This window comes from Megalops cyprinoides, chromosome 6 (assembly GCF_013368585.1).
Source record: "Megalops cyprinoides isolate fMegCyp1 chromosome 6, fMegCyp1.pri, whole genome shotgun sequence".
Taxonomy (NCBI): Eukaryota; Metazoa; Chordata; class Actinopteri; order Elopiformes; family Megalopidae; genus Megalops; species Megalops cyprinoides.
In genome coordinates this window covers 25764836-25780958 of record NC_050588.1, presented here as the reverse complement: position 1 = coordinate 25780958, position 16123 = coordinate 25764836, and the positions used below count along the sequence as shown (strand labels likewise).

The 16123-nt window shown below is 39.2% G+C and overlaps 1 protein-coding gene across 1 annotated transcript in view; it reads right to left on the bottom strand.

Annotated features, from left to right (window-relative positions):
- LOC118779590 (contactin-3) overlaps positions 1-16123 on the bottom strand; it is a 115915-nt gene that overhangs the window by 82505 nt on the left and 17287 nt on the right. Inside the window, exons 11-22 of the mRNA XM_036531762.1 lie at positions 13267-13394; positions 11487-11659; positions 10598-10715; positions 10046-10204; positions 9601-9750; positions 8355-8425; positions 7437-7671; positions 6783-6898; positions 6079-6259; positions 4857-4969; positions 2739-2907; positions 2345-2380 (exon numbers count right to left, since the gene is read on the bottom strand). Coding sequence (XP_036387655.1) covers positions 2345-2380; positions 2739-2907; positions 4857-4969; positions 6079-6259; positions 6783-6898; positions 7437-7671; positions 8355-8425; positions 9601-9750; positions 10046-10204; positions 10598-10715; positions 11487-11659; positions 13267-13394 — 1649 coding nt within the window. The remainder of the gene's footprint in view (positions 1-2344; positions 2381-2738; positions 2908-4856; positions 4970-6078; positions 6260-6782; positions 6899-7436; positions 7672-8354; positions 8426-9600; positions 9751-10045; positions 10205-10597; positions 10716-11486; positions 11660-13266; positions 13395-16123) is intronic.

Sequence of the window (16123 nt, the reverse complement as noted above, 5' to 3'; positions counted from 1 at the left end):
TGTGTGCATTTCAGCGTTGCTTCAGCCTTCAAAATTGTTAAGGAGGCCCCCTCGGTTATGAGAATATTCACAGTACAGAAACAATATTTTGATAGTAAAATATATTTTAATTATATTTTTGTCAGACAACATTAATTTAATTTACAGTGTGCAGTTCATACTGAAATTCATAATGGATTCACAAGGAGAATTTCCAAGAAGTTGAACCGTCCGTATCTACTAGCATAAAAATCCCACTTTCCAGCTGTTCATGGCATTCCTCCTCTACACCATCTCCATCTATTTCCCTGTTTATGATGTAAAAAACTTCAGCCTCCTGACCAGGCCAGATCCCTTAATCAGACTTCAAGCCAAAGATTAGTACCCCTATACCCACATCGATAAAGCCAATGTCAACTCTCCAATAGGTACATTTGCATTGTATGGAAATTCATATATACTGGCCATTGCTTTGTCTTTCCCTCTGTAAATATGGTCTACATTCAAATCTGACTCAACTTAGGTATAAGCTTTGTTTTGGATTTAAGTTTTGAATAATTGAAGACGGCTATTGATAGGACCAAAACAGGAGTGAGAATAAAAAAAATCAATTCAAACAATATGTTCAATATGAAATTTTTTTTTTTATTTTCAATAGTATCTCACAGAGATCTCTTCAGATGTTAATACAACAGTATTAATCACTAGAGCAACATAAATCACATTTTTTCAGAAACCAACAATATGAAATTGAATAACCATCAAAATAAATTATTTGAATCTCAGGGTTAGAAAACATTATTAAAAAGGGGAAAAGCTCAAAATTTATGCAGAAAAGCTGTTTCATATAATTTACAATAATGTCTGAAAAAGGTGGGTTCTCCCCATGTTTCTGATCTTGGGATAATCATTGCATGCATAATCTCATTGTGATGTCACTACAGGTACAACACTGGCTGATCTACAGTACCAGAGTAATAAGGTTGTGCCTTGTAATGTCTCACCCAGCTAATATTCTTTTGATAATACATGATCTGAACATTATATCTACAGCATCTTTCCTGTTTTCATTCAAAACATTGAACACCACAATTCTAGGAATTTAATGCAAGTCTGTATTGTAAATAGATTATATATTTGATTGTTATCATAATTACAATGGATATGGTTATTACCATGATCGTTTGCTTATTATTCATACTATAATTATCTAGAAACAAAAACTATTTTATGACTCTGTTTTGAGACTGGAACTACTTGGAATAGGAAATGTACTAATTAAAACTATGGTTTTCATTTGGGCCTGATATAGCTCTGCACAAAATTAATACTATAAAGAATGAGGCACAGACATGTGAGGTATATCTAACATTAGGATAAAACAAACAGACTCAATCAAAAATATTTACAGAAATGAATGCTATCTGAAAGGGAGTCAGCACTGGTGCAGATTTTCCCATCAGCTGAACTGTAAAGCATCTCAGTAATTGACATATTGGAAACTGTATGCAATTAAATTGGTGTGCTTTGAATTATTTATTTGTTTATTTTTTTGAAACCTGAAATGATAAAACTTCCCCCTGGGAATTAATGATTTGATTCCATTAATGCCAATTAGTCAAAAGTCTCCTTTTCGGGTAATTATATTGCCTTATAAAGGCCGATATAGATTACTATTGGTTGATGTTCTCATCTTCAGGTCAAACAACAGACATTAATGTCAACTGGAGATGGAATAGGCCAAATGAGCTTTCCCCATAAAAAATGGAACCGATTTACTGTAAAATGATTTGCTGCATTTTGAACTTTGTAAGATCTTTCTATTATCTGACATTTAGACAGATATGCAGCATTGTTTTCCTCGTATGCATAGCTAGTACTATATAAATGAGGGGTTTATGGTCTTTCTGCACACACCACGATGCTCTAGAGACATATATTCTAGAATTCATAACACCTGAATTCAGCCTACTTTCTACTTTGTAAACTATAATTTAACATATTATTGATAGCAGTTCACCATGATATTAGTAGTCCTTAAATTCTAAATAAGTAAAGCCTGCCCTTTTGCATTAGAAAACACTCAATGGATTGGTAGGGATGTAGAGGTCAAAATACCAACTTAATGTAAGGCAATGCAATTTCACTGTGAAGAATTTGTCCATTTTCTTCAGAAAACTAAAATGTAAAAGCAGATATATTGTTTATTAAAGGTATGTTGTTCAATATTTATTACAGGAATGCCACATTTATCTTTGCATGAATATATTTCTCTCAATGTAGAACTGCTAAAGGCATTGCATGTTCTATAAAATCAACGTTGAAGCTATAAAAAAGATCAATATGCAAACAACAGGTATCTTGCTGACATCAGAAATGATATGTCCCTTTGAATTGAGACCTGAAAAAAATATAAGAAGACAAAATTATTAGCATTGAAATATTTGTATGGAATTTGTATACATGCAGAGTCAGAGTCAGTGACCTGAGCAAATACAGGTAATTCTGGTCAAGTGGAGCAGAAAGCCAAATCCTATTCAAAACCTTTATTGGTAGGGTTTCAGATGTCAGAATTTTGCTGTAGCACGCTGGTACCAGTGTTGTGTCTGACTGTTCTGTGTCTATCGCATAATGTGCCCTTCTTGATGAAAGATCAGCTTCCATATTTTTCCCCTGTGTTTGAATTTGGTGTAGCTTTCATTACAAAAGAACATCCCACTACCTGCTTCTCAGAGGAGCAGAAGATTGCCGGATCTTACTTGACATCTTTGGGATTCGAATCGGTCCGCTGCTGCTGCCATCCCCTCCATCGCTCAGCGCCTTGATCTCGATGAGGTAGTCCTCGCCAGAGGGAAGGTCCAGCTCAACAGAGGTCCTGTTGGTTTCCACCACACTGGTTCTTCTGTGCCAGTTCTCACGATACACTACCTGGGGAGGGGGAGGGGGAGAGTCAGACACGGTCACAGGGTGTTAACTCAAAGGTCGATTGTCTGCCACCATAATTAGTCCCAGCACGGACTAATAAAAATTTCAGTTAAGGCAACAGAAATCCCACATCTTGGAATTTATATTTTTGTGTATGTAAGTATGTATGTGTCTTTTTAATTTTTCACTAGTGTAACCAGTTTTAAAAGCAAGATACAAAAGGAGCTAAATTAAGAATGTCCTACATGTATATGAACACTTATTTGCTCCATATATACCTAAAAGAAAGTAGCCTAGAATTTCAGACATCCGAGAAGCACTGTATGTGCATAGTATTACTGTGACTATATATAAGTGACTGCATTAAGTATTCTTCAATATGCGCTAGAGGTTTTCATGTGCTAACAGGCTTATTGAAAATGCTGTTAAGTCTTTAGGCTAAGACTGATCCAGACTGACCTGTAGTATAGTGCATGAAGTTGCAGCAACATTTTCAGTGGTACTCTGAAGTTTGTTTTCTTAAGTCTGCGCATATCGCAGGACAGAAATGTTTGAAAGTTGACCCACAAAGACATAATTTGAGCAGTATTGCAATATTTTCACTTTGTATAAAACAACTTTATGCCCCTGTGTTCTTCAAAGAAGGAATCATTCAAGTACCTAATCAACAAACTGCCATCTGTACAGCTTCCTCTCAAAGACTCAGACCATTAAAAGCAATATAATACTTTCTCAAAATTAATATGAACAAAATCACTTATGTTTGAATGCTTAACTGAAATTTAGATGCGTTTAGGATATAACAGATAAGCCCATCTGCAAAATCTAGTATTCCGTCTTGTAATGTGGGAATGGAGTCTTCAGATATTGATCCAATTTTTCAGCAGGGGCTTAATAAAAGATGATATGAATTGCAAATTATTATCAGAGGTGCTTGCGCAGCCTCTGCGGCGCTCCAAAGCAGCAGGTTTGAATCATACAGAACTTCAGTGAGGGAACAGCATCTAAAGCACCCAGCTGCTACCTCACCTCAACTCACATACATCTGAGAGGGCTAGGTTCAATTACCCAAAATGCTCAGCAGCAAATAAATTCTTTAAAGAGAACACATGATCTTTTTATGATTCCTGTTCCACCTTCTTCCTGCTGCTTATACTACACAGTTACATAGGAAGACAAAAAAAGCTGCACACTTTGCAGACTCTAAGCACAGCATGTCCTTGTCAGGTAGCGACACCACATAGTTCTGAACACAGGTAGTGTCTTTAAAAACACAGTCTTGCATCTACTTATTTCACTTCACAGACAGGAGTAGATAGCATGCTCCATCTTTAAAAATGGAATTCAGCCAGGAAATAATTGTAACAAAACTGTTTACATTTACTTTAGGACTCTGGGCTACACAGATTAATTTTACTAGACCTGGCCACTGGGGTTACTCCAGTCTTTAAAGGATCCTGCCCTTTAGGGAACTCAGCCACCCAAATGTTATAATTGCTCTGTGAAGGCTACAAGCAGTGGCCAGCTACTGTGAAGCTTCCAATCAGAGAGGCCTTTCAAGCTTTTAGTGGCAGGAAAATGTTCAAGAAAGCCAATTAGCATTCAGAAACAGCAGGGAGAAAGGCATTGTGGGAGGCTGAATAAACATGATTCTCTCTTCACTGGATTACAATTTAGATTGACCTTCGAACTGAAGCAGCATAAAAAGATACTGCCTTAAACAACACCTCTGACTGCTTTTTACTCACTTACCAAACATTAAAAACCAATGGTTTGCATGTTGTATCTTGTCAAGTTCATACAATTGGTGTGAAAATCATATCTATTAACAAGTTAGCTGTGGTTGATATCACACGACTCCTTGGAAGCCATTTGACAATAATATGAGAACTACATTTTACCTAAATTTCATCTACATCACATAATTGTGCATTTAGGAAGTAATGTCTCACCTTGTATCCAATCACTTCTGACTCATTGTCCATGGCCTTCACATGTTCCCAATTCAAAAAGATCTTGGAGTTTGTCAAGTTCCACTCAATATTCCCTGGTGGTTGACTTGGAGCTGAAAAAATATCCAATCACACGGATACATGCTTTAATAAATTCCATCAATACTTTCAATCTACACCTCAATTACTTTTTTTTCTTCTTTTAGTATCTCTGTCATCAGCAATGTTTAAATTGAGTCTCCACTTCAAGGATTACCATTTTGAATGTTACAGCAGTGGTGTAGCATGGAATTCTAAAAATATTAAGTTTAGTTGTTTTATACATGCTGCATTTAATTTTGCATTTTAATATTCTCACCTATACTCATAAATCATTTGCCCCATTGTAATTTCTTGAAATAAAGGAACACATATAAAGTGTCAAATCACTCTCAAGTACATGTACAGATACATGTATGCACACACACACACACACACAAGAATATACATTGTTTCAGGTGTTTTTTTGCTGGGATCTATTTATTCATTAATCATTTTATCTACCCTTTGAGTTTCAGTAAAAAAATACCAGTCTGTAGAGGATCACCGTGAGGCATAAGCAAATCCAAGCTTAGAGTTCAAGGCAGAACCACACCCTGAACAAGATGCAAGTGACACCAGTACAAGTATACAGAAGAATGTGTGTGAGTGCAGGTTCGTCTCATTTCATATCCCAATTCACTGCCAAGCTGAAATAATAAGCCACTCCAAAACCAACAGCAAAAGTAGTGAGTAATTCCATCTCAATGTCAGCGCATTCAGAAAAGGCAAATCTATTAGAAACTTCAGCTAAGAATGGACCGTAATTGCTGACTATTCATTTTACCACAATTTTAATTGCCTGCTCAGTCTATTAGCTGCAATTAGCTCACAAACACTCTCCACTGAGATGGAAAGATTTATCTTATCAGTGACTGTGTCTTAAATGCTCTGCTTTGTTCAGACTCACATTTACTGGTATCAGATAATTACAAAACTTCAGGCTCAAACCTCATTATTAAAATACCACAAGCTGAATATCCCCAGCTGACTGGCCCTCCCATGGGTGCTTTAGTCTGTATGAGCATTTCTCTATCTAGATGTACAGTAGTGTACTGGGCAGATCCAGGGAGACATGGGTTCCAGTCCTGTTTTGGGCCACTACTGAATCCAGTAAAGACCCTGGTTTTGGAAATAGACTCACGTGGTTTCTTGGTAGTGACGTTGACTGGGACACTGGGGGGGCCAGTGCCAGCACTGTTGTGGGCCTTGACTGTGACGAAATAGGATGTGCTGCCCTTCAGACCCGTGATGTTCGCCATCGTGTCTGTGACTCTAAGCCTCTCTGCATCACTCTCTGGCTCCCCTTCCTCCCAGTAATGCACCTGGCAAAGCCATAAAGAGAAGGCATCAAGCTTCTGAAGCCAGCGTTGATTTAATTCTGAAACTCAATTACATTGATTAGTCCATTCATTACCACAGACTGTGTAGGACTGTACAGTCTGCGTTAATAAAACTGCAGGGTCAGGAAACACTACATGCAGTCCCGGGCTAGTGAAAGAATGGATAAGACCATCAGGATGTCTCAGTATTAAGAGAGGTGCAGCTGCTCTGATGGTTCTTATAAGCAACGGGCAATGATGTCACACTGCTGAAGAGTGACTTATACGAGATCATTCATGCAGCGTGTCAAAGACTTTAAGGGGGTGATGCAAAGCTGTGAACAGACCTCTTAAGCCTTCCTGCTGGGTAGTGAAAATTTGACACACTCATTCTGAACAGGGACAACGAACATATTCCTCTCAGCACTTCCTATTCAAGTCAAGATTCCTGAAATGTCAATCCTGATAATGCAGCCGTTATACTGCTGGTTTTTCGGTTTTGCCCACGTTTTCGCTGTTGCCCTACCTCGTAACCGAGCACCCTTGCATTGCTGGCCTTCCAGGAGATGGGCTCCCAATACACCCCGATCTCAGATGCAGACAGGGTCCGTGCCCATATCCACGATGGGGCTACAGACGGTTCTGCAGATCGCGGAGAGGGGTCAGAGATTTTACAAGTTCCAATTTTAAAGCTCAAGCGCTGCGACTCAAAACAGAAATCCTACCTTTTTATGTATCTTTTCATGGGTCACAAAAAAATCTTATATATACAGTATATTTCAAGGACTTTCCAAAAACATTTAAAGGATAAAATAATTTTTTAAGGTCCAAGCTTTAAGTGTATATGTTACAGTAGTAACAAATACACAACAATGAAATAAAACTGCAAAAATATTAACTGATATTCAGTTGATTTCTAGCATTTTCATGGGGGTCAAGGACATGTGTTTTCACACTCCTTGTTCTTCTTTCAAATCAGTAACTTTTTATAAATGCACTTTTGGATGAGCCTCAACTTTCTGTTTCACATTTCACCTATATCACATTTCAGCTATTCAGACAGTTTAGAAAAATTCACAATAACTCTGAATAATATAAATAAACGTCTGAGAAGGAAGATTATCCTGGTTGATTTTGAACATAGCAGTAACATAAAATAAGTGAGCCGAAAGAAACTAACCTTCTTCAGCAGAATAAACTGTAGTCACATGACTGAAAGGGCCTTCCCCTATATTGTTGAAGACACCAACTTTCACCTCAAAAGGGGAAAGAGGTGGGATGCTCTCATTCTTAAACACATATGTGGAGGCATCAGCTGAAGCCACCACAGTCTGTATCCATGTTGTCGTGCCAATTGGACGAAAAGCCACAACATATCCAAACCCCTCCCCATTCTGCAGCTCCTCTGGAACAGGCTGACAGAGAAAAATGACAGGGAGAGAGACAGAAGAGAGAGAGCAACAACAGGTAAAATGAGAGAGGGTGAAGTTAATTATTAGAGAATAAAGTGCAAAAACACATCTTGATATTTCATGCATCTTCACAAAGGAGGGATTTCACACACGCAGTTACTATTATTTAGCGGATGCTCTTATCCAAAATGGCTTATAAAAAGTGCATTCAATAAGGTTAGGCATGTGGCCGCACAAATGGCATCCTTGTCCTATAGTGTCATTGTGGGAAACATTGCCACAAGGGGAATAAGTGTTGTCATATGGCATATAAGCTATTATTACGATGTACTGAGTTTATATTTTGTTTTTTGTTTTTTTTTCAAGAAATTGATTTTGGAACAAAACACCGAGAACCAGCTGCAATATCTACAAACTGATGTCATATGGATGCTGAACCTAAGAAGACATGCAGTATTTGTGCATGTCACATTTTTCCCATTCCTTCATCTCATTTTGTGTTGCATACCAGGGGACAGAAAACCCCTCTTGTGAGGGGAGAGATGAAGACAGAGCTTTTCTTTAATTACAGCCATCTCATTCAAACTGTGTCACCACAGAGAATTACATCAAAATTCCATTCATGTTGCTTTAAAAACAGCCTGTCACAATGAAGACATTTTTTAATAAGTCGATGATCCTCTTACCTCCCACATAATGACAAGTTCGCATCGGCTTCCTCCACCTCCGCTTACATTGGCTGGGGCAACTTCAGGCACTGTTTTAAGAGAAAGCACTGCAAATTAGGATGAGTATATTGACAGGCCAGGACTGGGATCGGAGCTCTGCAATCCTGCCATACGGAAGTTACGGCAGACCAAACACCATTGTCATTTGTTGACCAAGTCATTGTCATTGGTGTTTAAAAGAGGTACTGGCGGACCCAGCTCGTAAAGGATCAAGGGAAAGGAGTCTGCAAATGGAGTCTGGCTTGTGAGGTGTCTTGTTGCCTGTGGGGCGCAAAGCTGAGTGAGCATGTGCCGTGAGAGCTGTTAAAGTGTTGTCTCCCCCCGTGTGAAGCACCACAGTCCCCGGGGACTCACAGATCAGGGAAAATGCACTGCAAACTGGCTTAAAATAGACACTTTCAAATCACTGCCTTATGGCCTGCGTGGGTATTTCAGAGGGTTCCTGTTGATGTAAGCATGAATTAATCATAGCTGAATTTCTACAGTGCTGACATAAACAGCATCTGTACCTTTAAAGGGTATCGTGCTCTCAGATGCTACACATTCATTACTCGGGCAGTAGGCACTAGGTTGTATGAATTCCCATTCATATGCATAGTGATGCTTGACGCTGCTTGAGAGTTAATTACAGAGGTTTCTGGCTTTCTTTTCTTTCTTTTTAAATCAATTTTATTTTTTCAATGTGCCTCATTATTAATGGCAATATCTGATGCTTGTGACACACATTTGCATCTTAATTGTGAGTTTATAATACGTCTGTATATTCTGAGAACTGTGAACTAAAAATGCCATTTTTCACTGGCACAAATTAAGAAAATTTTAAAGGCCTTACTGACAAGAGAGACACTAATTGGCAGTTGCCATCTGATTAACTTGTACACCTTTGGTAGTGTTTTAGAGTAAGATATAAACAAGGTTGCAACAGAGTAGCATCATCAATTGAAGCAGCATGCCACATCTTTACTCAGAAATGTTGAATGAGGATCTTTCATGAATGTAGTGTCTTAATTATGAGGACATCAGTGGACAAAATTATTGAATGAGAAATATACAATATTGATCATCTTCAAAATAGTTAACCTGGATTCTTGTCTCATCAAGGTGAGCTATCAATACAATTTCACGCATGCAGAAAGATCATTAGACTAGATAACGGTGACTGACTTTGTTTTGCAGGAAAGGGAGGGAGTTAAAAGAGAAGTACCTGCTGCTTTGGTACGTAGTTGCTTGGATGGCAGACTGGGCTCTCCCATGCCCACACTGTTGATCGCTACCACTCTGAATTCATAATCCACCCAGGGGCTCAGTTCTACCACAGTTGCATGCAACATCTGTCCAGGTATAGAATCGGGAACTAGGATTAAAGAATTTGAGTTGAAACACAGACGTAATCTCACCCATTTAAGAACAAACAATGCAGTCAAGTTTCTTAGTTTTCTTTTCTGTGATTAATCTCCATATGGTGTCTCTGATCAAAGAGGGCAAAAAAGATTAGAGTGAAAGTCACAAAGAGAAAGTGAATTACAGATAAATCCCCCATTACTCCCAGGACCTCTGCAGCCTCTTTTAGGTAGCATATGCCTTAGTATTGCCAATGTTTGTTGTATTCTAATGTGGGTGCATAGAGTGATGCGGATCAGGGCCGGTACCTGTTCTGACTGCCTGCCAGCCTATGGAGAATGAAGTCCTTGCCTGCACAATGTATGTGGTGACAGGGCTGCGGTTGTCACTCCCTGCACCCCACGAGAGCTGAGCGGTGGTGTCCGTAATTTCCTCCACAACCAGGCCCTCGGGAGCCCCTGGAGGCCCTGGAAACACAAGCATCAGGGAGAGACACAGAGGGGAAGCAACTTTCAAGAGCTCCACCATGCCAGCCAACAGGGAACAACAAGGTTAGGGACGCGTCATGCAAAGTAGACATTTCCAGGCACAAAGGATAGACACTTAATATTCAAGAGATGAACATGAGACCCTTCAACGGATGATGGAAATACAATAAATTCCGAGGAACAAGAAGTGCAGGATTAATGCATTGATTTCAGATACTCGCGTGGTCATTATTTCACACTGCTGAGCAGCTGCTATTTCCAGATAAAGCAATGAAAGCAGAAAAATGGTGTGGTTTTCTAATTTCTGACTGCATTAATATGGCAATAACGTGGTAACGAAAAGGTAAGATCCCACTGCAGAAAAAAGCCTACCTCTTACAATCAAGTCTGCTGCAGCTGACACACTGTCCACCATAGTGTGAACCATGCAGACATATTTTCCAGCATGTTTTAACTGGATGTTCCTCACCATCAAATCACCAGCAGAACCCTGCCAACAAAGAGCATGTCATAGTTTTAACTAGAGAATGACAGTGTCAAAAACAGCTTTTTCAAGCATCAATGTGAATATTTGCATTTATGTGAGCATTTAAATCTTTCCAATGAAAAAGCATGGAACGCAGGGAACGAATCCTGAATGAAAGGCACATTTTTCTGTGCATGTCAGGATCATGTAAATTGTATGTTGACTTAAAACCTTAAGCCGGAAAAGAGTGTTCCTCCCTGTTGCTCGCCCTCTTGCGCAGCGTAGCCAAGCCAGTCAATCACACAGAGGTGCTGAACTGGGTCCCGAGCTTGTTCTTATCTGTGGCAGCCAAGCAGCTGATGTTCATCTTGCTCCCAGTAACGGCATTCCAGGCCTCCCAGAGCCAAGGCGGCACTGAGCAGCAGCGGAGGAGCAATACTGATTTGCCTCTGCCTCCTCTTATTCTCAGCTGAGTGATTTCCTGAATTTGAACAGCTCTCGTGATGATGTGCAGACTGACATTGTCAGCCCCATGTAGATAGTTCCAGTAGGTCATTGTGTGTTCAACAGACTACGAAATAAATCCAGTGATGGAGCAAGTGTGTGCTCCCTCTGTTACCGCGACTGTCAGGTGATTTACTCTGAACATCATGCACAGGTTATGAGACTCCATGGCAATCTATCTTTAGATTCCACCAGAGTCTTACATGTGCTCCAGGGACCATTGTAAGTAAAATTCAGCTTGGTCTTGTAGTAATATGTATACATGTGTAGAGTTCAGTTTCTCATACGTACTCCTCCAATCATTTCGAAATGATCCTGTCTGTTGAAATCAATCAGCTTCCCATTGAAGAACCACTTAAATGTGGTGTCCAGGGATGGGTCTTTAGAAACCTCACATGGCAGGACGATGCTCTCTCCTACCGTGGCATCAACATTCAGAGGAGGAACTGTGATCTTTGTTGGCTCTGTGGAAAAAAAAGTGCAGGATCACATCTTGGAGTAAAATTGTGTGGCAATAATAGATTTGGCACGTGTTTACATTTTTTCTGATGCTTAATCGTTTTGGCATGTTTTTTTTTCTATTTCAGTATAACCCAGAGTTCCATCTGTTCTGTGGATTAATTGTACAGAACATAAAAAAATTAGAGATTAAATTATGCCAATTATGTAGTCTGCATCAGATTAAGAAAACCTAAAAATTCACACACTGAGAATGAAACTGAAAATGAATTTGAAATCAAACTTCATCTACCTTGTAGCAGCATTCGATATGCTACTTGGTGCATTAGAATATCCCACAGATGACTGGGCATATACATCACTTATGAAATTTTCAGCACTACATAAAAGCACAGTAGAATTCATAATAATGAAGTAATCGTCCTTAGCAAACACCACCTGGAATAAACAGGAACTGCTGAGACTCCCATGGGAATGATTCATCAAACAAACCTCAGTAAGTTTTCTCAAAAGGCTATTAAGTACATTCCCATGGACACAGATGATTTACATGAGGCATGCTGTTACATTACATTATTTATATGCAAAGTAGATGCCTTTATCCAGTGGGACCTAACAGCTTTTTTACATATATATTTATTACGCCTGGATATATAGTCAAGCACCTTGCTCAAGGGTCTCAAAGCAGGGCCACGTCTTGGATTCAAAGCTACAATATATGACTACAAGATCATGTCAAGGTACAGTGACTGTTTGTTCACTTATTTTGATAGCAAATGCTGCATTTCTTGAGAATGAATGTATCCCTGGCATGTACTGTATTGTTAAAAAAATGAAGAAAAGACAAAAGGAAAACAAAGGCGTATTGAGCAATCACATGTGCAATGCAAAAGCTTGTCAGGGTCCTGCTGTAGAAACAGATGTCCCTTTAAAAATTCATGAGGCACGGAGGGGATGGATTAGAGTGACCTTTCCGTGCTTACGTAAGTGCATTTATTTTGTCTGACTGTGGCATAGCTTGTTTGAATCATAAAGACCAAGAGACTGATGTCTAAATTAAAAAAAGGCCTAATTATTATGAACCCTGATCTCTTAGTTTAGAAACTGGGCTTCTGCCTTGCACTTTCACATAGCTCTGAGGGTTTGTATAAATGTAATGTAATGACCTAAAATGACTCGAAGTGGGATGTCTCAATATGGAATTAAAATAACACATTTTGGGAAATGTTTTATGGAGGTCTTGGGGCTGAAATTTTTAACTTTCACAATCACCCAATCAAACGAAGAAAAAATGTATGTGTATCCATTAGCTATTAAAACTGCCAAAATGGTAAAACTGCCACAACCGCACTTTTTTTAATTAAGCATGCGACGTATGACTTCGGAAAGAACAGCGGATTCTTTCCTCAATAGATGCTGGAGATTTTCTGTATGACCAATAACTCACAGCTGCCAGAGCCCAGGATGAGTTATGCCTCTGTCACAGCAGCAGGAACATAAAACAACTATATATTTCATTATCAATTTCATGCTTGGGTTATTAGATTTTTTTTCCTGGCCAGTTTAAACCATCTGCTTATAAGGCAGTGAAATTCCCGTTCAAAAAAAGTACCTTTCACCACCAGGCTGCCTGTGCTGCTTGATGCTCCGAAAGGGTTTCTGGCCACACAGGTGTACCTGCCTCCATCAGATTTGCTAACGTTGGTGATTCGGAGGCTGCCATCCTCCAAAATAGTCTGCCTGAATGGAACAAAAATGCATATAACTATCAGAGATGAAAAAGACTGAAAGACATCCAAAAACTGAAGGCTTTTCAGCTATGAAAAAAGAACATGTACAGAAGACAAAATTATTTCAATTTTCTTTTTTTACTTTGTGTGTGTGTGTGTGTGTGTATTTGTGTAAATGATTCAGCATTGTAAAAGCACTCATTCTCCTCAAAAAGACATGCAAATGAATGAGCTAATGTGAAATTAGCCCCTCTGGTTTTGAGACACTTTCCCCATCATCAAATGAAAAACCACCTGTCCGTCACGGCGCAGTTGGCGGGAGCGTGCTTTCACATTTCAGAAAAATTCCTGCACGGAGCAATTTTCTTGTTTAAAGCAGAACAGATTTGCAGTGTGGCTGGCACAGTATTGACAGCTGAAAAGATTAAATGTGTGTGTATTAATAGGATGCACGGCGGGATGCTAAGGCCATGGAGGAGAGGAGGAAGGAGAGGAGCGGTGCATTTTGAGAAGATGATTCAAACTGAAATGAATCTTTACCTGCTGCCTTATCATCATACAACATGTGTGTGATGCTATCAACTCACTAAAAGCCATTTCCAAAAGGTAATGAAATGAGATATGAATATAGAGCGGTCTCACTTGCAGGGGGCTGTCTGGGCTGAGTGAAATCCTAGAGATATAAGGGATAGCATAATAAAATGTTATATCTAAATCACTAAACACAGTAGACTACATCTCTTTGTGGTGACGGAATGCAACATTGTTCGGGTAAAACCCAAACCATTAGCAGGGCATTTCAGGTCGCAAATTACGAAGAGTGACAGGGTTTTACTAAATAAAACAGAACAGAAGCTGTGCTTGATATGCACAAAGATGCATGGAAATTTAAATATTATGGTTACAGTAATACATTTCCTACATTGTTCACCTGTGTGGGAGAACTGTAAGGACACAGGTGCTTACAGAGCCATATGTGTACAAATAGGTAATTAATTCTGGGAAATAATGCCCACAGATAAATGCTGAAAATAAATGTACACAAATTAAATCAAAATCACCCACTGCCGTCATGACAGCGGTTCCTTAACTATCAGCATTTGGTAGCATTTAAACCTTAAATATGTATTCACAACGCCTAAGTTGAGACCATATCTGGCAAGGGGTTCTTTACTCTGATTTATTGACAAAAATATCAAACATTGAGTTATGAATGCAAGTCGAGAACATGACCTGAAGGGTAATGAGCTGTAAAACAAATAGACGTAAAGAAATATTTGTTTTCCAAGAACCTACTTCTCCGTGCATTGTAATACATCTATATTCTCAGATAGATGCACTGACTGTGTAATCACTACTTTCTGCCTTTATCTCCGTGACCACCCTGTGGAATATGAGAACCAATCAATGGTTTTCTTTGCACGTTGGGGCAGGTCCAGTGATTTACGAATCAAGTGCGAAGATGTGGCAATGCATATTGATCGGCATCAAAACTCAGAAAGACAAGAGAACAGAAAAGCAGCACTGCTGAGGCCTTCTGTTCGCACTTTATCTAACAAAACCATGCTTTGCAATCCATGCTGTTAGTGGAGGCCTTTACCAGGGAGAGGAGCACTGTGCATTAAAACAGCAACGGGGTGGAAATGAGCTCTCTCTGTTGATCTCCCTCACTGTCGACTCACTATTCTTTCTCTCTCTGCTGATGTCTGAGACCTCAGAGGGGATGGAGAACATTTCCACCAGATAAAAGATGAAATCATGACCTGTTCTGTGACCTTTCAGGTCCTGGAAAATCGCCATGGGGTAGCTTCTATTTGATTCAACCCCATGCTCTACCCAGAATGCACTTATATTGGCAGAATACAACACTATCTGGGGTGCATGAGGACTCAGATCTTTGCCTAAGGTTACCACCTCTCACCAGCAGTGTGAAAGTGCTGTAGGGGAATAGGGGATTAGGGTAAGACCAGGGCTATGAATGTGCTTACCACTATGCCCCTGAAAATCCCTCATAAAGGTACTCTCACTCCAAATTGTGACATGACAGATCTGTACTAGATAAGCTGTCGTAGGCAGTTTGCCTTTTTAAACAACATTTTTTTCAGTTCTGTAGAAAGTAGGCTACTTGTTTATTCAGTGACACTTTTTTGGAAAACATTCTTAAAAAGCTTTTTTTTGTATACATGACAACCTATTAAAATTTATTTTAATAGTGTAAAAAAGTATAATAGTTCAGAAGACTACCATTAAAAATTGAGATATTGTAAATGTAAGATACTGCAATATTCTGATGTTACATAAAGTGCTGTGTAACTGCTTGTAACATATGTTTGATTTTCCTGGTTAACTACCATTGCATAGTTGGCTGTTAGTATCATTACTTACCCAGCTCTCTACTATTGTTCTATACTGACTTCGACAGTAGATGCATTGCTCAGGGGCATTTACGTGGTATGACAATGGGCATGCACACTACTTCTGATACACTGCCTGGTTCCCGCCCCACTGTAACATTTTTCTCCAAATGCTAATAATTTTTGGTGTTACTTCATCAACTGATGTAAGGGTTACTCAAAGCATTTGGGGCTGCCTGACTGGTGAACCAAAAGAACTAATCTTTAGTTCTTTTGACTCATCAGTTTAGTACTTGAGATTTTCACAAGTTTACTAGTTTACTACCTGAGATATGTTAAAAAGATTTGTTCAGTCATGAACAGCACACTATAGGCAGAGGATATT